The sequence below is a fragment of the Brettanomyces bruxellensis genome, chromosome 8 (genome assembly GCF_011074885.1).
Source record: "Brettanomyces bruxellensis chromosome 8, complete sequence".
In the NCBI taxonomy this organism is placed as follows: domain Eukaryota; kingdom Fungi; phylum Ascomycota; class Pichiomycetes; order Pichiales; family Pichiaceae; genus Brettanomyces; species Brettanomyces bruxellensis.
In genome coordinates this window covers 2,094,607-2,121,466 of record NC_054689.1, presented here as the reverse complement: position 1 = coordinate 2,121,466, position 26,860 = coordinate 2,094,607, and the positions used below count along the sequence as shown (strand labels likewise).

At 37.4% G+C, this 26,860-nt stretch overlaps 10 protein-coding genes across 10 annotated transcripts; 5 read left to right on the top strand and 5 right to left on the bottom strand.

Annotated features, from left to right (window-relative positions):
* Window positions 1-512: 512 nt before the first annotated feature.
* Window positions 513-5,372, top strand: BRETT_001144 (uncharacterized protein; the record flags this gene model as incomplete). Its single annotated transcript, XM_041279700.1, has 1 exon — window positions 513-5,372. The coding sequence occupies one exon, from the start codon at window positions 513-515 to the stop codon at window positions 5,370-5,372; it is 4,860 nt and encodes a 1,619-aa protein (XP_041137914.1).
* A 303-nt stretch (window positions 5,373-5,675) lies between these two features.
* BRETT_001143 (uncharacterized protein) lies at window positions 5,676-10,910 on the top strand (the record flags this gene model as incomplete). Its single annotated transcript, XM_041279699.1, has 1 exon — window positions 5,676-10,910. The coding sequence occupies one exon, from the start codon at window positions 5,676-5,678 to the stop codon at window positions 10,908-10,910; it is 5,235 nt and encodes a 1,744-aa protein (XP_041137913.1).
* Window positions 10,911-11,352: 442 nt separating this feature from the next.
* On the top strand, window positions 11,353-12,300 carry BRETT_001142 (uncharacterized protein; the record flags this gene model as incomplete). The annotated part of the gene is made up of 1 exon (XM_041279698.1): window positions 11,353-12,300. One exon carries the CDS (start codon window positions 11,353-11,355, stop codon window positions 12,298-12,300), a length of 948 nt encoding a protein of 315 aa, XP_041137912.1.
* A 470-nt stretch (window positions 12,301-12,770) lies between these two features.
* BRETT_001141 (uncharacterized protein) lies at window positions 12,771-14,567 on the bottom strand (the record flags this gene model as incomplete). The annotated part of the gene is made up of 1 exon (XM_041279697.1): window positions 12,771-14,567. One exon carries the CDS (start codon window positions 14,565-14,567, stop codon window positions 12,771-12,773), a length of 1,797 nt encoding a protein of 598 aa, XP_041137911.1.
* A 622-nt stretch (window positions 14,568-15,189) lies between these two features.
* BRETT_001140 (uncharacterized protein) lies at window positions 15,190-17,388 on the bottom strand (the record flags this gene model as incomplete). The annotated part of the gene is made up of 1 exon (XM_041279696.1): window positions 15,190-17,388. One exon carries the CDS (start codon window positions 17,386-17,388, stop codon window positions 15,190-15,192), a length of 2,199 nt encoding a protein of 732 aa, XP_041137910.1.
* A 1,427-nt stretch (window positions 17,389-18,815) lies between these two features.
* Window positions 18,816-20,273, bottom strand: BRETT_001139 (uncharacterized protein; the record flags this gene model as incomplete). The annotated part of the gene is made up of 1 exon (XM_041279695.1): window positions 18,816-20,273. The coding sequence occupies one exon, from the start codon at window positions 20,271-20,273 to the stop codon at window positions 18,816-18,818; it is 1,458 nt and encodes a 485-aa protein (XP_041137909.1).
* Window positions 20,274-21,262: 989 nt separating this feature from the next.
* BRETT_001138 (uncharacterized protein) lies at window positions 21,263-22,759 on the bottom strand (the record flags this gene model as incomplete). The annotated part of the gene is made up of 1 exon (XM_041279694.1): window positions 21,263-22,759. One exon carries the CDS (start codon window positions 22,757-22,759, stop codon window positions 21,263-21,265), a length of 1,497 nt encoding a protein of 498 aa, XP_041137908.1.
* A 1,141-nt stretch (window positions 22,760-23,900) lies between these two features.
* Window positions 23,901-24,946, top strand: BRETT_001137 (uncharacterized protein; the record flags this gene model as incomplete). Its single annotated transcript, XM_041279693.1, has 2 exons — window positions 23,901-24,546; window positions 24,912-24,946. The coding sequence occupies 2 exons, from the start codon at window positions 23,901-23,903 to the stop codon at window positions 24,944-24,946; spliced, it is 681 nt and encodes a 226-aa protein (XP_041137907.1).
* Window positions 24,947-24,948: 2 nt separating this feature from the next.
* Window positions 24,949-25,338, top strand: BRETT_001136 (uncharacterized protein; the record flags this gene model as incomplete). Its single annotated transcript, XM_041279692.1, has 1 exon — window positions 24,949-25,338. The coding sequence occupies one exon, from the start codon at window positions 24,949-24,951 to the stop codon at window positions 25,336-25,338; it is 390 nt and encodes a 129-aa protein (XP_041137906.1).
* Window positions 25,339-25,640: 302 nt separating this feature from the next.
* On the bottom strand, window positions 25,641-26,792 carry BRETT_001135 (uncharacterized protein; the record flags this gene model as incomplete). Its single annotated transcript, XM_041279691.1, has 1 exon — window positions 25,641-26,792. One exon carries the CDS (start codon window positions 26,790-26,792, stop codon window positions 25,641-25,643), a length of 1,152 nt encoding a protein of 383 aa, XP_041137905.1.
* Window positions 26,793-26,860: the final 68 nt, after the last annotated feature.

The window sequence follows — 26,860 nt, the reverse complement described above, 5'->3', positions numbered from 1 at the left end:
TGTGGCAAGCAGATTAAAGGAACTTTTAAACAACGAGTTATAGAGGACGGACGTTAGCAGTCATTCACTATCTGTAATAAATCATGTACATAAATAATTTTAATAAGAATTATATCTGTTGATATTCATGCTCTTCCGTTACTAATGAACTGTGCCTTTAATGTTGGAATATCTCATTATATGCGTATTTCTGATAGATGTTTTACTTTTTTAATGTACGGACATTTCCATTTCTTTAGTATTTGGTTGATTAACAGACATTCTCTGTGATGGCTTTGCAATATTGATTTTTTTTTTTTTTTTTTTTTTTTTTTTTTTGGTGTGCATTTGTTCGTTTGTTTCCCCGTCTTATTGTTCTTGCTGTTTCTGCTGTTTACACGAGTTTTTATCGGGATCGTATCCTCTCGTGTATAATCTTACGCTTACAAAGGTTTTTTGGACCCTGAATGTACAGAAATTTGTTAGGGAGGTGTTTTAATAATTCGAACTTATGAGTCCATCATTAACAAATTATGACTGCAAACCAAGTGAAATCTGATGATTTCGGAAAGCAAGATACGGCTGTTCCAGAAATTGTTTCACCTGATAAGATGATTGCTGACGGGCAAGAGAATGTGACTGAAGATGAGGCAGATCTAAATTCAGGACATGTTTCCGTGCTGGAGCCTGAAAATGGAGAAGAAGATGATGTCACAGCAAATGCTACAATCGATAGTGAGGACATTCCAAATAAGGCTGGAATGGGATTGCCTTTACCAGAGGATACCGGAAAGTCTGAAGAACGCTTAAGTGGACATTACTTTGGAACAGAGAAATTGCCTGTTCCTGATGTTAGAAATATTTTGCACCGTATGAAAAGGGGATCTCGATCAGATGCTCAGGGCGCTCAAGATAAATCTGATGTCAAGCAACATCAAAGTGTTAGAAAACTCTTGCGTCCTCATTTTGGTCCTAGGCAAAGTGGAAGCATTAGCAATCAAGAAGGTCGGCATGGTTTTTCGGAGAAATTTATGAAAGGTCTCCGCAAGCTTAAATTGCCTCCGACAAAGCCTAAGAAGCACAGAACGGTCGAATCGAAAAATATCGCCGATGAACTAGAACTTCGTGATACCAAAAAGGCACAATTCACTGTTCAATCTTTAATTACTGCTTATCCGGAGGCATTGCTTTTTTCCTCATACTTTCTTAACGATGATCACACACAAAGAAAGGTTCCCATACTTCTATGCCTACTGTCGTCATATATTGCTGAAGTCCCTAATCCCTCCAATTCGAAAACAAAGCTTTTTAAATTTTATTTGGAGTATGGTGTCGGTGATAGAGCATTGGAATGGACCGTAACAAAAGATTTGAAGCAAATTGTGAGTTTTCATAACAAGTTAAAAATTCAAATATTGCAGGCTAATGTGATATCAAAGGGAACTGGTCGTAGGGAGCTTACTCTACCAAAATTTCCAAAAATGAAACCAATACATACTTTCTCCTCTAATTTTGAAAACCTTGATCTGTCACATGTTAATAATAACGACACCAGAAACTATGAACCATACCCAAATGAAATGAATCGTATACGATCAGCTGATCGACTGGCCCTACAAGATACAGAGCGCAATGAAGAATTTGGTCTTGAAACTCGATCACCATTAGCAGTACACTCAGTTCATTCCTCGTTAACATCTCTGAGTTCCTCAAGCAGCTCAATACTCTCTGATGCTGCAAGCTTATGGAGACATGGACTATTTAGGAAACGAAAGCAAGATAGAAATAGAGGTGAAGATGATGAAATTCTAAGGTTGTCTCTCCAGAATTATTTTGATAAGTTGAATAGCAAGCTTCTTTTACGCCCCGAATCGGTTAAATTGTTACAATTTTTTGAACTCTCTCCAATGAGTGTCCTACTTAGCCAGGAGGATGAAAAAAAGAGAAAGGAGGGCTATTTGTTCATTAAAACTTCTGCAAAGGCACAAGGATGGAGAGTTGGACATCTAAAGTATCGAGATTTTAAGGCCATGGTTGTAAGACATACCTCAAAGTGGTTTATTCTTGGGCATAGCTATATCATGTATGTCGCTGATATCGATTCCACAACACCTTTAGATGTGTTTTTGATCGACCCTAAATTCAAAGCAACCCTTTCTGGGTTCTCTGATATTGCTTCTAAGGGTATGAATTCGACTGTTACTCCAAAGCAGGAGTTGCAGCGCGTGGACTACAGTGACGATGATGATGAGATTGACGACGAAAATGAAGTTAAAGATTCTCAGAAGAGTACCAAAAAAACGCCATACTTTTCTATGACATTGGAGAATGGGGAACGCAAGTTAAGTGTTATGTCTCGTTCTGGAAAGCAATTAAAGAATTGGTATCTTTCAATATGTGACATGAGTTCAAATAGTGAATGGTCTTCGCATCATAGATTTGAAAGTTTTGCCCCGGTAAGGAACGATTGTTTTGCACAATGGTTTGTAGATGCTAGAGACTATATGTGGGCTGCATCTTCTGCTATGGAGATGGCAAAGGATATTATATATATACATGATTGGTGGCTTTCACCGGAACTTTACCTGAGAAGACCTGCTGAAGGAAATCAAGAATGGAGATTGGATAGATTGTTGAAGAGAAAGGCTGAGCAGGGTGTCAAAATTTTTATTATCATCTACCGGAATGTTGGAAATACGGTTGTCACTGATTCTCTATGGACAAAGCATTCATTACTAAACCTGCATCCAAATATTCATGTTATGAGATCCCCGAACCAGTTGATGCAAAACGTTTATTTCTGGGCTCATCATGAAAAGCTACTCATAGTAGACCAAATGGTTTGTTTCTTAGGAGGTGTTGATCTTTGTTATGGTAGATGGGACACCCCAGGTCATGGTTTAGTAGATGATAGTCCATATTCGTTTAAGTCTCAGGTACCAGAATCATTGGCAAAAAAAGGAAAAGGGATTGCGTATCAACTACATCCTGGCAAGGATTATTCGAACCCCAGGGTGAGGGATTTCTACGATTTGCAATCACCGTTTGAAGATATGTATAACCGACAAATAACCCCAAGGATGCCTTGGCATGATGTTCATATGGTGACGTGTGGCCAAATCGCAAGGGACTTGTCAAGGCACTTTGTGCAAAGATGGAATTATTTGTTACGGCAAAAAAGACCATCACGCCCTACACCTCTCCTTCTTCCACCAAGAAACTTCACTCCTGATGAACTTAAGCAGTATGATTTTACTGGTACATGTGAGATTCAATTACTTCGTTCATCGTGCTTCTGGTCGCTTGGTCTCCAGAATCATGAGCAGAGTATTCAAAACGCTTACATAAAATGCATTGAGACCAGCGAACACTTTGTCTATCTGGAAAATCAGTTTTTTGTGACTTCATGTGAAGTGGATGGGGTGATGATACTAAATAGAATTGGTGATGCACTTGTCGATAGGATTATTACCGCTCATCACCGAAAAGAAACGTGGAAAGCCATAATAGTTATTCCTCTTTTGCCGGGATTTGAAAGTGATGTCGATTTGCAGGAGGGTTCTTCAGTTAGATTGATCACCAGATGTCAGTATATGTCCATTTCAATGGGAGATAGTTCTATATTCGCTAAACTAAGAAAAGTCGGAATATCTCCAGAGGATTATATACAGTTTTATTCTCTTCGGAGATGGGGAATGATTGGAGTTAAAAGGTTACTTGTGACTGAACAGCTATATATCCATGCAAAAGTTATGATTGTTGATGATCGTATTGCCATTATCGGCTCGGCAAATATCAATGAAAGGTCTATGAGAGGAACCAGAGATTCAGAGGTTTGTGCGATTGTTCGTGATAAGGATATGATTGAATCGCATATGGACGGTAAACCTTACAGCGTTGGAAGATTTCCCCATACATTGAGAGTTCGTTTAATGAGAGAACATCTTGGCGTTGATATTGATTTGTTAGATCTTGTTGAAAGAAGATTTTCATCCATTGAGCAATTTGCCTCTTCATCACAAGGTTTAAATGCCTCCACACTTTCTTTAGACCAGTCCAAACACAGTCATGTATTATCTGCAATGGTAGAACTTGGAACAAGATATCTTCTCAAAAAATATGATGGTACTGATAATTACAGATGCATGAATAAATCTAATAGTTTTGGTAAACAGTTGACTGCTTTGATGCTAGAAACATTTAAGGAAAAGGATCCAGTTTTTGATAAGAGTGAGCCCAACGGTAATAGTTACATATATTCTTTTAATCATCGTGCTGGTAAGGAAAATGTTGGAATTCGTGATAAGAAGCCATTTTCAACAGATTCTAGGGTGACAACCAAAGCACATAGAGATGATGTTAATGGTTATGGGGAGGATATGTATCAATCCACATCATATTTACAGTCCAAGGTTCGCCTCAACACATTCATGAAAAGAATGGCAAATGAGGCAACGGAAGATTGCCCACTACCGACATATGAGGATATATTGGAATTTCTCAATGATGGCGAAAATGTGGAGTCCATTGATATTTTAAATAAGGAAAGATGGGTCATGTTAAAAAGACTTTTTTATATGCAGAAGTTGGAGTATAAGAAAATGCAAATGAGAGTTGAAACTGATGTTTCACCTAAAGAAGAAAAGTCCACTGCAGAGAGTCAGAACACGGAAAATGATATTCCAGCTCCTTCTATCCCAAAAATAGCTTTGAGTGATTTGCAAATTAATGAAATTGATAAGAATATACTTCCACAGACGGTGAGCGATTTCATTGATCCATATGCCTTCGAAGATCCTTTGGATATTGACTTTTTTGAAGGTACATGGATGCCATTGGCCATCCGAAATACAATGATCTATCAGATGGTCTTTCATACACAGCCTGATGATAGTGTTTCAGGCTGGAAAGACTATAAACAGTTTCAGAAACTGAGACATGCCTTTATGGATCATCAGAAGATTTCACGTGGATTCAGTCAAGAGTCACCTTCTGAGGAGGGAAGAGATGATATATTGGGACAACATTCTTCTGATAGTAGTGAAAATCAACAGGTTGAGCCTCAAGAGAGTCCTGACGAATCTACTTTTGTACAGAATGGATTAACTGATGATCTACACAGACAGATATTGAGAAGAGCAAGAATGGCCGACTTAGACCGTTTTCAAAGAGAAAGCGGTGTCGCTGGAATATTGGGGCAGGCTTCCAATCTTAACCTAGTTGGATCTCCTAATGGAATTTTTGTCTTTGATTACGATACTGCCAAGAAGTTACTTCAATTGGTGAGGGGAAGAATTGTTAAATTCCCAACTCGGTGGTTGAAGAAAGAAATAGAAGGATCTAATTGGTTTTATAAGGCAGATAAATTACCACCGATCCAAATTTATGACTAATTCATATTTTTGGATGAGTGATTACGCTTTCCATATTTGTGTAATAAGTTAATATTAAATATTATTCTTTCGCATCAGAATTTGTCGTATATATATGTAATATTGTTATCATTTGCAATGTCATCATCGAATTTATCTATCTACTTGCAAAGATAGCTGAAAAAAAAAAAAAAAAGTTTCAGGGAAAGCACTGAAAAATTTTGCATAGCTCTAAAAGCTACGCACAATTGAATCTAGATACCTCTTATTTGTTGTTGATGATCCTTACAACTATACCCATAGAAGTAAAGCTTGAATCGAGATATGTCCTTACAAGATCAGCTTACTCAGATTCACCAAAATTCTAGGGCCGTTGCTCTTGATCGGCACAGAAAGGAAAAGTTACACTCCATTTCCTTTTTGTACGATCGGACATACGCAGCAACTCAAGACTATGAATCTATTTTTTCAGAGTCTTTGGTTGCTTTAGATAAACTAGAAATCTTGGATAGCAGATTTTCAAAGTTTAGGGATACCATATTCAGTGAGTTTTCACTTAGAATTGATAGAGAAGCACAGACAAAGGAACAAGAGGAAAATCTTGGCAAAACTATAGATGCATTTCTTTCAATGTTGTCTCCGTATTGGCATTTAGCCATCTCTGTTAAGGCTGCTGAATGGCCTTTAAGACGTTTTTCGATGAATATTTACAATAGTGAATATCTTTTATTGTGTTCACTTCCATATTATGATCAACCAATTTTCGAAAGGATGTTGTATGTTATTCCCGTTTTACCACCAATGTTTCAATGGTTACAAGGATTCAAGAGGTCTGGAAAATGTCCGACAAACTCCACAATCAAGAGGGCTTTTTGTGATGAGACATTTCTTAATCTTTATTCGAAGTTCTTGATTAAAGAGGTTTCCCATTCGAATGTATACCGCCGAGAGCTTGTTTTCTTTACTTCTATGTTGATCATGGCTATTGCCTCCCTTTCTGCATCAAACTCTAAGGAACTTTCGAATGTTATTGCTCTTTCACTAGAGGCATCAAGTGCACTAATGGATTCAACTGGAAATGAGAGTAAAATTTCAGCTTATACAATTCTTGCTGTGATTTCTTCAGCTGTTCCTCTTTCTAGAGATGTTATTGTTGCTTCCATAGACACTATCTTAACCACATTGAATGGTAAACTAACGGCATCAGCTTTAAAATGTATACTAAAGCTTTATCAGACAATTCAAACAGATTCGTTAAATGTATTGCCTTTGTCCGTCTTCAATAAGCTTCCTGATAGCTTGTTGAAGGATTATCAAGATATCATATTTTCAACAGGTATGAATGGCAGCTTTCTGACCGCATATATAAGAGCAGCATTGAAAGCACAAAGTATTATAATTGAAGTTGTGGACGTTCTTGATTCCGTGCAAAACTTTAATATCACAACAAAAGCATTCTCACTCATAGAAGAAGATGCTCTTAGTATTGTGAAAAATGATGCACATAATTCGGAAAATTATGTGCCTTTGTTTAGGTACCTTTTGGACAGAGATGAAGCACAGTTCAGAAAAATTGTCAACAAGGCGCATCTCACAGTTTCAGACCTAGAACTTTTGCTCCATGCTACCATCTTAGATAGAAACGCTGAAGATGAGACATTCGTTGATGCTGAAGAGGACAATGAAGTTGAAAGCTTTGATTCTGTTTCAGGTAATATAATGGAGGGTAAGCCTGAAAATTATCAATCACTTGTCTCTGACACAGTTTCTTTCCTTTCGTCTGATAAGCAAACGGCTCAGAAGTTTTTCCAATTGCGTGATATTTACTTCAAGTCAATTCAGACATATTCTTTTGAGACCTTCTTGCAACAAGGATTGAAAGATGAGGATCAAAGAATTTCGTTTCTTTTAAGGGTTGCCTCCGAAGAAGGCGCTCCTATTAGAGCAAGGACTCTTGCCCTTTCGATGGTGAAGAAATGTATTAATTCCATTGGTGGCACCATCCTTACCTACTCCATAATTCCTATTGTTTGTACATTTTTGCTTGACACTAATGCTCGTTTGAGGTGTTCTGCTGTTGAAATCATAGACTGTATGTCGTCGAAAAAGTCGAACAATGCTCAAAATTTCTGTTTGCCGTACATTTATGATGGCACTAAAACTAAAAAGGTGGCAATGTTGTCACCAAAAGATGGATATTTGTTGCTCCAGGCATTACAAAAGGAGGAGGATGTCTTTAAAATCGATTCAGGGTCGTTTTTAAGTTCTTTCGGTACAATTCTTGGATCGAAGAAATTGGGTCAAGTTTTCCTAGCATTTTTTGCCGCCCATGGTTTGGAGAATGGCATTCCAGATATCAAGCGTAAATTGATGCGTATAACTGCAGCTGGTTGTAATGCAGTTAAAAAGGCATCTGGTCCAGTGGAGGTATTTGGTTCATTTATTAGCAATTACATTGCATCAAGAGCTGAATGGATCGAGAGATGTGGATACACAAATTGCGGCTTTAATTCCTTTGAGGATGATGTTTTGAATTTGATATCTGTTAAAGATTTCAATCAGAATGCATTGCTATTTTTAGAGCAGGCACTCACTTCTCCATATAAGCATCTTTCTGTTGCCGCTCAGTCGAAGATGCTTCAGGTGTTCTCCACCATTCCATTTGATTGTCAAATGCATCTTATCAACTGTGTTTTAGAAAATGGTTTAAATGATAAAAATACAACTTTCTACGATCCAGCTGATCTTTTAGAAGAGATGAATTTGAATAGCAAACTTTTGGTCGAGCTCTTCAAGGGATCAGTCTTAAGTAATTCCGCGCAACCTCAAACGAATATTCCAAAGCGGAGACGGGCTTCCTCCGCCTCTGCAAGGCATGCGATGAGGGAAATGGGAGTCTCTTCTTTGGCTAGACAGCATTTACAAAAGTTAACTGTCTTGTTAGATGTTCTTTATCATTTCAGTACGTTAAAGAATTTCAATCCGTCTGTCCAGTTACTTGAACCATTATTTACAATATTAGATGATCTCGAAACTTTGGGAATCGATGGAAAACTCCCCGTTTTATACGCTCAGGAAACCCTAGCATCCTGCATGGTGAACTTAATACACAAGATTTCAGATAATCATATACATGTGGATGATATTTCATCCATCAGAGCTGATATTGTTGTTTCTTCAATTCGGTCGTCCGACGCTCCCCAGGTTCAAAACAAGTTACTTCTTGTTGTTGCTGCTCTTGCATCCTTTGTACCGGAAATTGTTTTACACTCAGTTATGCCTATTTTTACATTTATGGGCGCGCATACCATTAGGCAGGATGATGAGTTTTCGTCTCAGGTTGTGGAAGAAACTATTAGATGTGTCGTTCCCGCTTTAGCCAGTACTGCAAAGAGCGGAATGGATGAAGAGATTGACTTTTTGTTAACATCTTTTGTTAGTGCGTTTCCACACATCCCAAGGCATAGAAGGGTTAAGTTATTCACGACTCTTGCAACAACTCTTGGAAGTCATCTTTCCATGCATCTCATCCTATTTTTGTGCGGTCAGCAATATGCAGCAGCATATAGTAAGCACAGTATGGACAGTTGTACTGCACTTGTTGATTTCTCGTCAACATTTTTGCAGCATTTTAACTCTGCTGAACAGATTGATGCAGCAAGAAAGTATTTGGATCTTTGGAAAATGATTCCTGAGGATCCTGTTGAAAAAGACTCGAAGATGTATAGTAATTTGACTACTAGGGTCGTTTTCTCGCCTTCAATATTACTGATGAATAAATCAGAACTTTACAACTTAAGGCGTGGGCTTGTTTCTTACTTGAGACACTCTCTAGTTGATTTCAAGGGCTCTAATGGATACTCGAGATTGAGAATTGTGATTGCTTCAGAATTTTTGCATGAGGAAAATGTTGATCGGAACTTGAAAGTTTTCTCAGCTCTAATTGGAGATTTATTGAGTCTTGTGGACGAATATTCTGGAAACGTGGAGGATGAAGAAATCATTAAGAAGTTGTACAAGTTGTTAGCTAATATTTTGAGTTTTCTTCCCCTTAAGTATTATGTGGACTCTGCATCCAGAATACTGAAATCTGCATCTTCCTCTGTTAGGACAATACGGCATCTTACTATTCTAACAGGAACGAAGTTCGAGTTTGAAGAAATAGATGACCCGCATGCTCGTGAAGGAATTGAAGAGATTGTTCCTATTTTATTACATCTCATTGAGTCTAATGCTGATTTGGAAATTTCCCAATCATCCTTTGATACTATTGCATCTTTGTTCAGACGTTTTGGTGAAAAATTGGACACCTCCCTTTTTAAGAGTGTTATGAATGTTGCAATTGGAAAATTTGGTCTTTTAAGCATGCATAGTCCTGAGCTTGTTGTTTCGTCGATCAACTGCCTTACTAGTATTGTGTTGATTGAAGGTGTTAAGATAATAGGATATTTCCCTAAATTTGTGCCACCGATTTACCAGATTTTTGAATCATTAGTTAAGTCGTCTGATGAGGATACGTCACGCTTAGGGGAAACGGCAATTTTAGTTCTTTTTGCAACTTTAATTAGGAAAATTCCTAATTTCTTAATTCCTGAAGTTGAGAGCTTTGAGAGTGTTGTTTTCAGATCAAATTTGGCTTCTTTGCAGGTGAGGTCGTCTGTTTTAATGAGTATAGTTGACTCTGCAGACTCTAAGGCAGTGTTGTCTGCGATGTGCAACTTATGGAATGGTGTCTCATCATTAGATGCATCTACAATTGGTCTCTTTCTCAGCGCATTGGAGGCCACGATCAATAAGCTTGAGAGGAAGGTGGCTATTTCAGAATCTACAGTGTTTATTAGATTCTTCTTGGATGCTTTGGAGTTTAAATCCAAAACAAACTTTGATATCAACACCGCAAATAGGATTGAATCAACTATTGATAAATGTGGTATTGACTACGTTTTGAAATTGAATGATAAATCGTTTAGGCCATTGTTTGCTTCTATCGTCAGGTGGGCCTTTGATGAAGAAAAGGGTGAGGTGCATGATAGAAGTTTGCGTCTCCAGTCTTTCTTCAAGTTTTTCAACAAACTTCAAGAACAGCTACAAAGCATTATCACAACTTATTATTCATACTTACTAGATTCGGTCGGACAGCTTTTACGGGATTTCTCTGAATCTCGATTAGAAGACATTCCTTTAAGGAGGTTGGTTTTAATTTCGTTAGCTACCTCTTTCAAATACGACCAAATAGGTTTCTGGCAATCCAGTACAAGATTTGATGCTGTCTCCATTGCTTTATGCAGTCAGTTAAGTAACGTTGAAGATAAAATTGGAAAGCATTTGATCAAGGCAATTACCACACTTGTGAAAGTTGCTGGATCTGATGAGCATAATAAGGCTGTCAATACCTTGTTGATGTCACACATGAAAACTGAATGTAAACCACGCGAGAAGTATTGGACTGTCAGAGTTCTCAAAAGTATTTACAAGAAGGTTGGTGAAAATTGGTTGTCCTTGCTTCCTCAATTGGTTCCACTTATTGCTGAGTTGTTGGAAGATGATATGAATCCGTAGAAGCCGAGGTCCGAACCGGATTAGCAAAAGTTATTGAGCAGGTTATGGGTGAACCTTTGGATAGATACCTCGAGTGAACTAGATGATGTCATAAAGGTATGTATGTGATCATTTAATACAATAATATAATGTTTTTTTTCCTTGTTAGCTATAGTCAGTCTTCAAATGTTTTCTTAGTACGTTTCCCGGTATAATATATGATAGAAAATGTGGTTCGATATATCCAGGATAAAGCCTGACGTCAATCGAGCACTTTTTTCCCCCCACCCCTTCCTCACATTTTTTTGCGTTAAGGAATTTTTCAACTGTTTATAACCGTTGATACGTGCATCCTAACAGCTGTTCAACTTAGCTGTGATAACAACTCCCCATCAAATATCAAAAGAGGCTTTTTTTTAGCAATAAATTATTATACATTCAAAATAGTATATGATTCCGCATGATGACTGATGCTCAAAAGTTTGGACACAGTACTGCCCGCAGATCGGTACTTCCACTTACAAAGGATGACATTACTGAAGGTATCGGTCTGGTAGATCAAGATGATAACATCAGTATGGATAACTCAATTCAATCTACATCATTAACATCATATGCCGCAAGGCAGCATAGAAAGTCAAAAAGCAGAAGAATCCATGAGAATTTCAATTCGAAATTCCGTATTCCTAGGTATTTTAAAAGGCTATTTAATATCAAGTCTCTTGATTTTGAAACGTCCGTTTGGGATATGATTAATCTTATACTAAGACCAAAACAAGTGTATCGATCATTGTACTATCAAAAGGAAACAAGGAACAAATGGTCACGGGATGATCCTAGCTTTGTGATTTTATTATGCGGGTTGCTTTCAGTTAGTGCCGTTGGCTGGAGTCTAGTATACGCGAGATCTTTTGGAAAGTGCATAAGGTTAATATTTCATATGGTAGTGGTTGACTTTCTGCTGGCAGGTTTTATAATCGCAACTTTTGGATGGATCATATCCAGCAAATTACTTTTGGACAAAAATATTAAGGATGGTTCATCTTTCAGCACCGATGGTTTCTTGCGCCGCATCATTCCATTCAATTCACCGGTTGAATGGGCATATTGTTTCGATGTTCATTGCAACGCATATTTGCTAATTTGGGTTCTTCTCTATCTCATTGAGTTAGTGCTCTTGCCAGTTTTGAGACTTGACAATTACATTGCAACATTGTTGGGAAATACCCTATATTTCATTGCATTGACATATTACTTTATCATCTCGTTCTATGGTTATAATACGCTTCCATTTTTGCATAAAACGGAATATATTCTTCTTTTCATACCGGTTCTTGCTGTTATATGGCTTATCTTGTCGCTTTCAAATATAAACCTTGCGGCATACATGTTGAAGTACTATTTCAGCTGAGTCGATGTGATGCCTTCTTAATTCAACTCTAGATCTGCATAATATTTGTAATACTTTTTTCCAGATATGTAATGCATCTATACATATGTGATATACTGCTGTCTTGTTTGACGCTCGACTTATATGTATTGTCTTGTGGAAAAGTCATCGAATATCATCACAGATAAAAAATTTCAACATATCGAACGAACGACTTTTATGAAGTTGAGACAATCATTTTCAGTTAGTAGTAATGTCATTCTTTTCATCTGAATGCATAATTGATTTGTCACAATAACTTTTTTAACTTTACATCTATGCAATACCTGAATATTTACAGTGATTGATTGATCGAAATCAATGATGATTGATGACCGAAATGATCTCAATCAAATGTATTAAAAAAAAAAAAAAAAAAAAAAAAAAAAGGATTTACATATGCTATGAAATAGTACATAGTAAGAGATTGTACACAAAGCAAAATAGACATCTCACTGCTGATACGCCTGAGGTGGAATCTGACTCTTTGAGCTCATGAAATTTTGTCCTGCCGCTTGATAGTTCCATCCGCTCTGCTCTAAAAGCATTATCGAAAATTGTAAATTTAACTTCGTGTCCTGCATAATCTTCAACACTAATTGTTGCTGCTCGGGGTTCAATTTTGCGGCAATCTCCTGTGGGATGTTTCCTGTTGGTGCTGCTGGATGTATCGTAGGATTTGTATTGTTCAAAGGAGCTGGAGTTGTCACAGCTGCAGGAGCGGCAATATTCTTAGTTTCAAGCCAAGCAGAATTTCCCGCATAAGGTTTAACAAGAAGCATATCAGAAGCAACTATGAAATTACCATTTGGTCCAGGAACTACCACAAAAGTTCTATCAAAGGACCGTTTTTCAAATGCTGGACCTCTTTGTTGGTTATATTTATTAAACTTTCCACCGCGGTGGTTGTTATTATTGGATAATGGATGGTCTGCAGCACCTGTTTCATTGAATTCGCCGTGCAATGTGATTTGCATTCCATTTAGAGACGGAAATGATATGGTTTCCATAGAATATAAGTTAGGACTCTCCTGTAACGAATGTTTTGTTTTTGGCAAACTTTGGAAAACCTTCATAATTGTATCGGAACCCACGGCCAATTTCGACATTCGTGGTCTAGCCCCAGAAACTCTCTTTAAGTTTCTTGAATGGGTCAAGTAGTTTGACCAGTTTGATCCCATGTTCATTGGAACAGAGCCCATATGTGTTGTGTCAACTTGATAAGAAAACTGTGAATCCGGCGTGTATAGTTGCAACAATTCGGTTCTCTGTTGATCCCAAAGCCTTATATAAGCAGAAACAAAGTTGGCAGCAACTTTCGAGAGATCTGGAGTTTCAAAAAACATTGCCTTCTTTGTAACTGGAAATTTAAACAGCGCGTTCACTCTGCCTTCATCTCTCACTTGTTGACCATTCAATATTATAAGTCGTGGAAATATTGCAATAATTCGTTTTAGGGTTCCTGGGTCGTTGTTATTCAAAAGCGGATTACCCGTAATAATAAGTTCACGAAGAAGCGAGAACTTGCCCTTAAGCTTTTCCAAAAAGTCTACCCTAGTGAAATTGTTGTTGGCGAAAGCAAGATTCTTTAACGCTGGGTAGCTTAGAGCAAGGTCAAGAAGATATTTACAACGTTCATCTAATGAGTTTTCTGATAGGTTTACTGACTCTATATCTAGTTTATCATGTGTGGCCAGCTTCATTAAAGCAGAAAAAAACTTCGCTGATGTATTTGTTGTTGAAAATAAACCTGCCTGAACTAGGCTCGCCTCGTTCACCATATTCGTGAGGTCCAACATTTTTGATGTGGGATTGTATCTCATGCGTAAAAAGGATCTTAATAGTTCTATAGTGCTGGATGTTGCTGGATTTTTTGTGTCATCCTGCTTATCAAGAATCCTTATTTTCAATGAATTGCCTGCAAATCTCATTCCTGTACAGCGTTCAAGATCCTGTGCCTGCTTCATGCTTTTCACTGTAGCCGTCAATATGCCTGTTGTTGCATTTGAGTTGACATTTTGTAAAGATATCCTGGTTTTCCGGCTGATAAAGGACACTAAGTTTTGTGGTGATGCGTTCGTCCATCCCTGTATTTCCACAGTGACCAAGTTGGAATTAGCAAAAGCATTTGCTCGATCCAAACTTTGTTGTGGATTCATGAAAGAATTTGAGTTGTAGTTACCATTCCGACCATTGTTTCTATTGTTGTTATGGTATCCACCACGTTGACCACCTCTACCACTGTACATGTTGATTTTGAATGTGAATCAGCTAATATTATAATTATTCGTAATTATTTGAGTCCAAAGTTCAGTTCTATAAAATATTGTAAAAATCAACGGATAGTCTCAAAATTTTCTTTCTTTCAAATTAACTGGCAAACTTTTTTTTTCTTCAGGTCTCGGGGTGCGCGTCTGTTCAAAATAAAGCATCCTTACATTTCTCTAGTGTTGCCAAACTTTTAATATGCGCAGAACAAGTCTTACACATAAAATACGGAAGTCCCAATTTAACAAAATCAGTAATTTACTAGGCTATTTATTCATAACATCTCACTCGAGACGATAGATGATAGATAACTGTTTCAAAAGATTATTTCAAAAGGAAAAAAAAAGGAATAAAAATGTATAAAAGTTATGCACTCAACTAAGGAAAGAATGATATTAGGCCAAAAAATACGAATTCTATATAATGTGCAAACGTTATATAGAATTATAAAGAAATGACATCAAACACCTTCATGCCATCCATATCCCATTAAAGTATCCTAATATAAAATGTTTATTATACCTCATGAGATGAAAACAATAAAAAGAGCATGGGACAGATTTTCTAAAAGTGAATGGCACACATATAATATATTCATAGAAATCAAACGTCAAATTTAAGCCATTCAAGATCATCCATGTTGACTTTTAATGTGCTTCCATTATTAGTAGCTTTCGCATTTCCAGTAGAAGTATTACCTGCAGGATCAGATGATACCACCGATTTGGATAAGCTCGATGGACCATTTGCATGACCCTTTACCTGTCTAATTGCATTCATCCCTGCACTCAAATTACTGAAATGTGTTGATCCATTATTCGCCGACATCGGGTTGTGAACATTATTAAAAGTGTTGGTGCTCATCGTAATAGATTGCGTGCTCATCGAGTTACGGTTTGAAAAGCTTCCATAGCCGTTGAAACTGTTATTAAAACTTCCGGATGTAACTGGAAGACCCCTTTTGCTATTGAGATCTTTGTATACGCCATACGAAGATAACGACGATATGGAATCATTTCTTGTTATCGAAGACGGTATACCGGATCCAGGGACTGGTGAAGGTACACTCATCATTGGAGAATATGCCGAAGGAGAGTATCCCACGCTTCCAGAAAGAGAAGTCATAGGAGATGAAGGCTGAGAAGAATACATATTAGCGAGCGATTTTCTTCTTTTAAATTCGGGAATGTCCTGAGGTTGAACCGTGGTTGAATAATTGTTAAAATTGTTGCCTGTAGCTGGAGGTGATGCCGATCCAATCGCATTGGAAGTTATGGATATGGAGGCATTAGAATAATTAGGTGGCTTTGGAAGAATAGGAACATTTTTTGGTCTCTGCAATGAGCCGTGGGAAAATCTAGAAGTTCTTTGTTGCTGTGATTGTATATTACCCTGTTGCCTAAAAGAGGCAAATTGTAATGACGACGGACTATTTGAAACACCCAGAGAGTTTGCCACACCAATCTGAAACTGGGTTTGTTTGAAGCCATTTGACCTTGAAGGGGCAGATAATGAAACGACATCTTGCTCATCTTTGGATGATGAGTCTCTTCTATGATGCGATTGTCTTCTAGAATTTCTCTTCTTGATAACGTCGGTCTTTAACGAGAGTGGTCTCATAGTACCATGAAGTTTTTGGAATAATCCGCATGCATTACAGAGTGTGTTTCCCTGTGAGTCCTTCCTCCAAAGGGGTGTCTTTGTTGTACCGCAATTGGAACATTGTGTTATCCCCTTAGTATTCTTCGAAGAAGAAATGTTCTTTTTTGTGTTCTTACTCTGAGCTTGCTTTTGCTTTTGGATCAACGATGATTTACTCGGTAATTCATGAGACTCAGTAGTTGTATCAGCTTTAGGCAGTGAGCGTATGTTAAAACTTTTTTGGGGCTGTTGCATCCCCGAAATATCCTTGGAAAAAGAAGGTGAAATATCAGAATTTCCTGAATCCTTAAGCGTAGATTGAGGAGAAATGCCATCGTTCGAGAAATTTGCCTTCTGGCCCTTGCTGAAAACGGACATATTGAAATTAGCATCATCTGAATTAGAATGCTGTCTATACACAACGCTTGCTGAAGTGGCGGAAACTGATGGCATCGCCTTTGCAGTAAACGTTTTATGTTTGAAGGTATCGGGATTCTGCTGTTTGGTTGTAATTTTTTCGATTTCCTTCATTATATCAGTGTCAAGGGTCAAAGAAAATGCCGAATCATGTTTAAAGTCCAAAAAATCAGCGACACTCATGTCATTAAAAAGTTCACTATTCTTACCTCCTATACTTTGACTGCGACTTTCCCCTTCATTTGCAGTCGTCTGTTTAGTATCAGATTTATCTGAAAAGTTTGTAGTCGAATGGCTAGCTGACAGTGTACCGGAAGTAGTGTTGGTGATGTTATTCGGGCTTTCCGATGTCATAGAGAGAGGAGTTATCATATTGTTTGTATTATCATTTCCAGATAAGGACTTTCCTGAACGAGAAGCAATATTGTTAACATAATTTGTGTTGCTGCTACCTATAGGTGGGACTTGTGAGGAGTGACGTCCTTGGGAAATTGCATTCTTTGAATAACCTGGAGAGCTGGATGTTGCCGAGTTCGAAAGTGGTGTTAATAAGGCAAAATCTGTTTCATCCATAATCACATCACCGTCTTTTTCAATGTTGAGACCCATTTTGGAGGAACGTTGACGTCCAGTTTGAACTCTTCTGGATTCTGCTCTTAAGGTTCTATTTTCCATTCGTGGATATAATGGAAGCAGCTTTTTGGCGTTGGAATAGATATCCCATATAGAATTTGTCTGTTCCATTGTAGGCAACAAGTTTCGTGCAAATGTTAACCAATCTTCTGAAAGCAGTGAAAAAGAGAAAGGTCAACAGTTGGTTACTTAAAAAGCTATGTTTTGTGCGTAAACGAAATGGGTTTATTTCTCTTGCAATGCAAATGTTTGCGACTTCAAATATTATTTCAAATTTTGCAACGTGAAGCTTGTAAATCTGGTAATCTTCGACCGAGTGAATTACTGTTAGAAAAACTTTAGTTAACTAATAATGTACATAGACGGATAGATAAATTAGAACGGAAGTTGATGAGGGGGAAACGACTGTATACAGTACAAAAAAAAATAAAAAACGAGAATTTTTTTGCACTAACAAAAATGGGGGAAATGAAAAAGAAAAATGCTAAGTCAGAGAAGAGGAGACGTTAAAAGTGAAATGCACTCTAGTCGGTGTCGTTTTTTTCTGGCAACAGTTGAATCTCCTCGCATGAATACATTCGTGAGTAAAACTACAAAATATCATTTACTAATCCTTCGGGTTTTGCATTCGTCTGGTACAGCAAAATAAGGCAAAACAAAGTTTTGATAGAACTGGGTGGTAGAATAAATTTCTATGAAATGTTTAGACACGGTAAATGAAGGGTGAAGCATGAAAATGAGAGTCAGAGTATTATATCAAATAATAAATTAATGGATTGTTAGAAACAGTCTATGATCAAAAAAAAAAACGGAAAATCGAGTAAATGTGTGCATAGAACAATAGCATCCTAAGAACTCACAGAAAAACAAAGCAAATTTGGCTCACATTTTGAGGAAGGAAATTTTTAGGGGCCCCTGGCAATAATGAAATAAGCCTCAAGGACAAACAGAAAGAATGAAATTTTGCAGAAGCGTCTATTGGAAATACTTTTCTTTATTTTTTCCCCCTTTTTATTTCCTTATTTTTTAAATTATCCATTCAATAAGCCATTCATCGATCTATATATGTTGGTTAATGGACTTTTTCTCAAATTTTAATCGGGTCCAATTTTGTCTCTGTTGCCGGCCATCCTCCTATTGTCCCTAATTTTCATTTTGTGTGATTGCAGCTTTTTCATGCATTTCTCACCAATTCAGTTAATTTCGCTTTCTGTTGAGGATTCTTCAAATCATCTATTTACACATTATTCTTAGCATTTATTTGAAAATGCATGATATGTACTTTTCCTTTTATATTGCATCGGCAGTACTGAATTTTGTACATATGCTGTTGGTCAAAAATCTCGTAAGCAAAAGGATGCAAATTACCGCGGTGTAAAATCGGGCACTTCTGCAAAATAGTTTCTTTTCTTCTTATGTACAGGTAACAACTGGATTAATATATACAGTACACATAGAAAACAAGAGCTTATTTTGGAATTCTATCCCCTAAAGATGCTAAAACTAGTTACAAATAAACTGAAAGAAAGACACTAAAGTTACTTTCCCTTGTGGACTTCATTCCGAAGTCGTTCGTGCTCACTGGCCTGCTCCTTCTCCTTTTCCTTGACTCTTTCCTTCATTTTTCTCTCTTCTTCATCCAGTAAAGACAATCTCATGGCCTCCTGTATCATTTTTTGCTCGATATCCAACTGTTCTTTCCTATTCAGAGCTCTTGAGCCTGAATTGTGCCTGTTCAACAGAGATGATCTTCCTCCACCCAGATGACTACCTGTACTATCACCCACTATAAGCGATGATGCATGTAATGCTGTAGCTGCTGCAGAGCGTCTTGCAGCCTTTGTTCTAGCATTAAGAAGCCGTTGCTCCCAATCCGGATAAATTGTATCGATTGTAATCACACCAGGTGCATTAGGAGGTAACGATCCCCTCCTCTTACGAGTCTTCGTTAAAGCCGAAGATAGTTTTTGACTATGGCGTGCCTCATGGACACCGGATTGAATTTTAGTTTCAGTGCTGACAGTTTCATCTTCCTTTATCGTGGCCTCTTTTGCCTTATATTCTGATGGTGAAACCCCACCAATGCCAGATCTAAATTCTGGGGGCTCGTAGATCACACCAAAGTCCGGCATTGCACAAAAGGGACACTTGACAGGCTCACTAACAAAATCATCTGCATTCGCAGCTGAAGATTCTGCATCTGGTGCAGACTCGTGAGCAGATGATCCTTCTTCATGTGGAACATGTGGATCAAGACGCTTCATCTGAACAAAGCATTCCGTGCAAATAGGCTGCGAGCAACATCTGGTCATGTTCAAATTTTTGGGGTAGTATAGAAAACAAATTGGGCATTCTTCAGCACCCTTATACAACCTAAGCAACAGACTGTCAGAGGGAATGTTCGGAAATTTTCTTATTCCACCTTGTTGTGTCATTTTATCGCGTCTATACTTATCATTGGAGCTGTTTTGCATCTCTACCGCTCTTTCCTTCAGCCGTTTCCTGAATAGTTTGTTTTCATGCCTTCTTATGGAACTCAAAGACTGGTAAATCTTGTGCTCATCCGGATCTTCCTCTTCATCCTCAAGATCCTCTGGTGTACACGTTGCATGTAGATTCATTAGGTGAATATGTGCAAGCAATTGCCTATCGGGCCATCTGCTATCATAGTCTTCCAAGGGGGTATAGAAAGGGGCTAGTTGTCTCTCAATTATTAAATCCCTGACCACTTGGGTTTTATAGGAAAGGTTATATTTATAATTGCCATACGGAGCAAGGTAACCCCCATCAACATTTTCCTCGTACCTTACAATCAAATTTAATAGATGCTCCTCTCGACGTTTACGCCTTTCTCTTTCCTTCTCTTTTTTCTTTCGGCTTAGTCCTGCAAGCCCGATATCCTCGATATCGCTAAGGAAAAGATCATGCTCTGATTTGTGTGCACCGTTATATGTTGAAGAAGCTGGTCTTACTTCCTTCGCAGGTGTGTTCCCCATTTCAGCAAATGGTATGAGACACCCGTTTAACTTCCCTTTTGGCTAAATAAAATATGTGACGGAAAGAAGAAAAAAAAAGCTCTAAATATGGCTTAAATAAATTGACGACACGATACGAAATGTAATGAATTGCTAGAAACGCAATAATAATCTAAAGGACAAATAACAAGATATCAAAAATGCAGATTCTCAAGAATATGTGTACAATAAGATAAGCGTGACAATCAATTTTTGATGTATGAAGAGTAAAAAATGCTGTGGTAAATTTTGAATTGCATTTTAAAATGGCAGAAGATAAAAAAAATGACGCACAGAATTAAATGGTCCAATCAACAAGATATATTACTAAATTGCAGAAGCTTAATTTTAAAGATGTTCCTGTTGTCACTGTGAGATATGGTTTCTATATATATTTCTATTTTGCCATACGATAAAGAAAAAAAACGGCCTAACATTTAGCAAAACGTCAGAATTTCTGTTATGAGGGGGCGCCGGCAAAAAAAAATTATAAAAATGGGGAAAAAGGCCCGAATTCGGATATATTCGGAAGTGGAAAGAAAATGAATTCCGCGGTTAGTTCTAAAATCTGAGATTTCCCCTTTCCCCACATCGGATATCTTCAGATAGCGCAGCATAGCCCAGTCATCTCCTTCTGCTATATTTTCCATATATTTTCAGTTCAAAGGAATGGAGCGTAAAATATGTTTTTTTAATGAAAGCAATGTAATGAACTTTTCTGTTAGATCTGCTTGATTAATAAAACATTGATTTGTTCTTATCTAACGATGGGTTTCCCAAAAATAGGTATAAAATTACGCACATACTAAAATTTGGGGGCTTAGAATTCTCTTATTAGAAGATCTACAAATAAATTATCGTGTGAATTTCCGGAATTCTTTATTATGGGGGTTTTATCATTAAAAAGCGTCTTCTTAACAAATTATTGTGTCTATGGCAAGAACTATCTCTCTTCATTTTAGGTATTCTTGCTAATGCGTTAAGCCGTACCCAAGACCAACAGCTACGCCTATTATTGCACCTATGCAGAGAATCAAGGCTAAAACAGCACTTGCAACTTTATATTTCCACTCGATTTTCCCAAATGCGTGGTCCGCATAACCTGCGGCAATTAGCATCCAAAATGGAGGAGCTAGAAAAGATAGTAGTATCATTATGATAGCGATACTGCCTGGGCATAATTCATCATGGTATCTATTATCTTGCCCTTTTTCTATGTCGAATGTTTTCTTCTCTTGATCCCCTTTTGCTAGTTGTACAACATTTGCACGCTTTGTGTGTTTATTCTCTGATGTTTTTGCCTCACCAGTTAACCTCATTTTTGTGGAAGTTATCGTGTTTATGTAGCTTTTAGGCCTTTGTTTTTCCGATTGGAATGAAAGGGAGCGTAACATATTATTTGTCGCAGTTGCATGTTCCCTTTGTGCCTTTTGGGCTTCTAATTTATCTGCCATATCTTTGAAATAAGGTACAAGTTTACCTTTACCTTGAGGCAACTCTTTCTTTGGGGATACATTTTCATGGCCGCTCAGTAGAAGGGCTCCTATGCTATTATGTATTGATCCAAGCGTTGGCGAGGAGCTTTGGGGGATTTTTGAAATTGCACCATCAGAATTCTTGCTCAAATGAAATGGTCTTTTCTCAAATGGTTTTTCAGCTAAAGCTTTTGTTTTCTGACTTGAGTATGTAACACCTTCAGTGGACGGGGAACAAGTATTCTTGTAACCTTCAATAGGAAGATGAGGCATATCGATCATTGAAGGAGTACTATCCGATGATAAGCTAGAATTTCCCACGTTAAACCGGTAATCGTTAAACTGATCCGAGTTCTCTTGTTGTGGTATAATCAAAGATGCCGATCGGCTAATTTTCGTATTTGTCCTTCGTCTGGAGGTATTGGGGTTATCTTCGAGAATTGACGAATCCATCGCAGTTGGTGAATCCACCAATCTAGTATTTGTTATATCCACTGTCAAAACATCTGATACTCCTGAAGTACTTGATGTCCCATTGCTGTCTTCTGCGGATTTTGGATCTAATGATTTTGAAAAACTTTTTGAACTTCCTTTATCCTGATATACGCTATTCCCTGTGTAGTTTGCTGAATTGCTACTGCCACTATTATTTGCATCTTCATAAACGGAATGCATCACAGAATCCATCCCTATTTCCATATCTGGCAATTCTACGTACGTGGCATGGCTTCTGGAATCTCTCAGGTACCTTTCATTGCTGTTACTTGTATTGCTTGATTGCGATGACGAAACCGCCGTCGTAAACGTATCGTTGTCACTTTGTGGCCCGTTGTTCTCTTTATTCAAAATTTCTGGCTTGAGGGTTCTATTTGAATTCCTCAGTGGATCATTTGTAGATGAGGATTGTGAAAGTGAATCCTCTGACAGATTTATATCATTTGAGTTCGGACCTCTGTCGTGTTTCGTGAAAGTACCACTGTTTCTTTCGGACATTATTATATGGTTGGCTGCTAAAGAGCCCAGATGCTAAGGACTGTGAATCGATTCTTAACCAAGCTTCCTTTTTGAAATCACAGAATTGATTTGATTATCAATATTCGTTCCTCAAAATGGTATCACCTTCACTTAGTTCGACCTGCCCTTTAAATGACGTCTGAGGCAAGAAGTAGTCAACAAGTTTCGAAGATTGAAAAGCACCCTAAAATTTGCAAGATAACTGTAACGCTTTATTAAGATGCTGAAAGTATATATGTCTGCAGCTGAATTGTATAGAAAAGTTTTACTGCAGACAAAATCCGAATTTGGGGAGGCTGGTATCTGACTTACCCAAAAGGAGGCTTGATCTTGCTCAAATGGGTAACAGACGTAATTATTGTGCTGAGTACCTCTGTTGTCAATGACTTATATGTGTATATGTACCGTATTCAACTGCAGGAAGTCCTGGTTTTGTGTTTCTTCAGTGATTCCCTTGAAGATTATAAAAGTCACCACTTCTCAAAAATGAATATTCCTCTTTTTTTTTTATATGTGTCTTTCTTTTATCTGCATCTGTCCCAAAAGGTAATTGTTCCCTTGATCGATGTCTATAATTTTATAAATTTATGTGTGAACCTAAACCTAAGTCTTCTAATGATATTTTAGTAGCCTCGTGTAATTATACAGAACTTTTAATTACTTGTAGGAATTTTGCCATATTTGAAGGATAGATCAATCTTGTTTTCTTCTTGATTTCTGGGGACATGCAGGAAAAATAAGGAATAATAATGAAATTTACCATTTTCTAGTTCGTCTATTTCATCCATTACATCTCTATTTTGGGATGGCAACAATAAGAATTTTCCAGCAGGATTTGTTTACCTTATTCCGAAGAGGTAAGTCCGATTGAAATGAATGGCGCTGCCCTCACCAGATGCAGATCACAAGGAGGTCAAAAGAAAATTTTTTTAGGAATTCTTGAACTTGTCGTACAAATTCTACGAATTTTGAATGGAATTTTTATTCACGCTGGAGGTTATTGATGTCAGTAAAACACCCTTGCATTCAATAACAGGTAATTATAACCAAATAAGGGGTTTGTTCACTTCTATACATCAATACGAAATTTCATAGAAAATTTCCCTCATTTACTATTGGCATGGATTTGGTCAATGAATATTCATCTTCGAATGATTCCTCTAGTTTTCTAAGCAGCAGCTCGGATGAGGAAAGCAACTCTGTTGAAGAGGAAGAAATAAGACGCCGATTTGCTCAGGCTCCAGTAGTCAATAATTTCAATAGTCATCACAAGACGAATGAAACCAGAGAGTCACATGGCATTACAACATTTACATTTATTGTACCACGGTTAACAGATCGACAAGTGTCGCAATGTGAGGCCGCTGCTGAAGAAATTTGGTTTAAAATTTTATATGAAGACAACCGCATCGGTGAAACGTGCATCTTAGATAGAAATTTTGCCAATGACCTGAGTGGTGAGTCAAAATATCATATCTCAACATCATATAACATAACATTTCAGAATGCCAGTTATATTAATGTTCAAAAGGATTACTCTCATTTTGTGATGCAACTTCAACGGTCACTTAAAAATATAAAGAACACTAGGATTCAGCAGCATCTCGGGTTCACTGGACAAATTAAAATATTTATGAATAAAGATGGTACATGTTTATTTATTGCAGCCACCTTAGACAATGATACATGTCAAAATCTTGCACCTTTTGTTGACTGTGTGAATGATGCATTGTTAGGAGGGGTAGCTCCTAAATATGATCCTCTGAGTTTGCATATGTCGATCGGAAGGATTGCGATGAAACAAAGTTCTAACCAATACAATGCGATGTCAGTTCTCTCATCAATTCAGATGGCATTTTATACTAATACGATTATGTCTAATCTCAAGCTGCATTTCGGAACGTTTAATATAACAGATGGAAGGAAACTCATTACTTTGTTCCATGAATAAAAAAAGAAGGGCGGTACACATGTCTCATTTATGTGAAGAAAATAAATTAAAAAAAAAAAATTGGCGGTCGTATTTTAAAGTGAGGTGGCAATCTGGTTTTGTGTACTCATTTAAAAAGAACTTAGCGGTTGTATTATTCATTTTTGACAATATTGCCAATCAATAACATTATAAAAACAGTTGAAAGGTTTGTTTCCTGGGTGGATAGTATGTAAATATGTCGTCTAATTCCGGGGCAACAGATAAAGCTAATGAAAGTGCATCTAAATTGAAGGGAGGGCTTCCCGACCTGTCAAAGCTTAGTGCAGAAGAATTGAAACTCTATAAAATGTATGGGAAGCTTCCAAAGACTACAGATGTTCTACAAGATAGATTGAAGGATCGAAAATTTTTTGATAGTGGAGATTATGCTCTGTCAAAGGTTTCTGGTGGCAAAAAAGATCCTGTTGGGTCTATCAATCCTCTAAGGCAACCTGAAATCGAGAATTTGGCCAGAATAAACAGAAATTCCTTCAGTGGAAGTGGGGCACCTTCTTTATTGGGTTCCAATCAACGAAAGTCAAAGTTAGAAGAAGACCTCACGGATTCAGTTCTTGAAGATGACTGAATGTTCGAGTTATCATGGCTTTATCTGTATATATATATATATGTTTGTGTATAGTTTTTCTCTTGGTGTTTGTTCTTATCAAGCAATCATTAGCTAAAGCTATATCCGTATTTACATGATACCATTTACAGCCTGACGAGTATATGTCCAATAATATTTGCTATATATTTTGATTTGATTTGATTTGTATGGAACTTGAATATTTTTCATCCGTTTACAGTTGCTATTCTAGGAAAAAGAAGAAACAAGTACAAAAGGTTGAAATTTGAATTTCAAAGTTCACAGATAGCAAATATCATTTCCTAGCTGTTAAACACCAATCTAATAATTTTGCTGAAAATAATTTGTCCAATGAAGACAAATGAGCCAACCCACAAAATATCAGCAATTGAGTCAGTATCTTCCAATGAAAATGTTATGCCATCATCATAGTAAGCATTAAATGCCATAACAGAGAAAGCTATAATTGTCGAGGAAATAAGGCCCGTAATATTCGCATCCGTCCCACGCCAGATAATAATGTTTGCTGCACTCCATAATGAAACAACCTGAATCTTTGAAGACCATTGGTACTTCTTAAAGCAATAAGCCAAACCCACAGCAGCCACCATTGACCTCACCAAGTTTGAATCAAAAACGAGAGTTAAATAATGCTGAATTTGAAAACCAAGAGAAAAGGATTCCGATTCATCACTTGAATTTTCCTCGTAATCTTCGTTGTTCGTTGATATGCCTTGCCCAGATGATGATTTGCTATCGTGTTCCTTGAGTTTATTTAACTTTCCATGTTTACTGTGTAAATCTGCATTTTGTCCGGACACAGAAAGATCTATTGCCTTACCGAGTATAAATGAAGCGAATCCCACAATGACACTTTCGGCACCGTTTCCCAAGAGAGTTATCTCAAGATCCGAGAATTTCTCGTTCTTGCGCAAGAGATCCTGGAAAATATACAAGAAACGATACTTAGATATGTCCGGTAGTATAGGATTGGCCTTGTAAAGCTGTTCGCCAAAATAAAACATCAAGTTTCCCGTAATCGAAAGCAAGAGAGAACACGTAATAACTTTGGCAATTACTAAGCTAAGTGATAGAGTAAAAGAAGAATTTTGCTTCTTGTGATGCTTGCTTTTTCTTTCCTCAATATGATGGGATGTTGACCTATGAAGGCCCTCCGAAAGATTATTGTAAATGTTCTGCGATTCATCTTCATCATCATCACCTTCAACATTAGAATCGCCTGCATAAATAGAATATAATTCAGGTTTTGTAAGATTAACCACGGATGGCGTTATTCTCATTGCACCATTTCCGGCTTTTTCAACTGATTGCTTCACACCTTCACCCGCGTAAGAAGAAGCATTTGAGCGTGGTGATACTTTTGAACCAACTTTTGGTATTTGGTACGGATTTGGTTTCCGTTTATTGGCAAGCTCTTGTTCCGCCCTCTGCATTTCTCTTTACACAAGCGGCAGTTCTGAATAATAAATACTAGAAAGAGATAAATAACACGGAAAGCAAG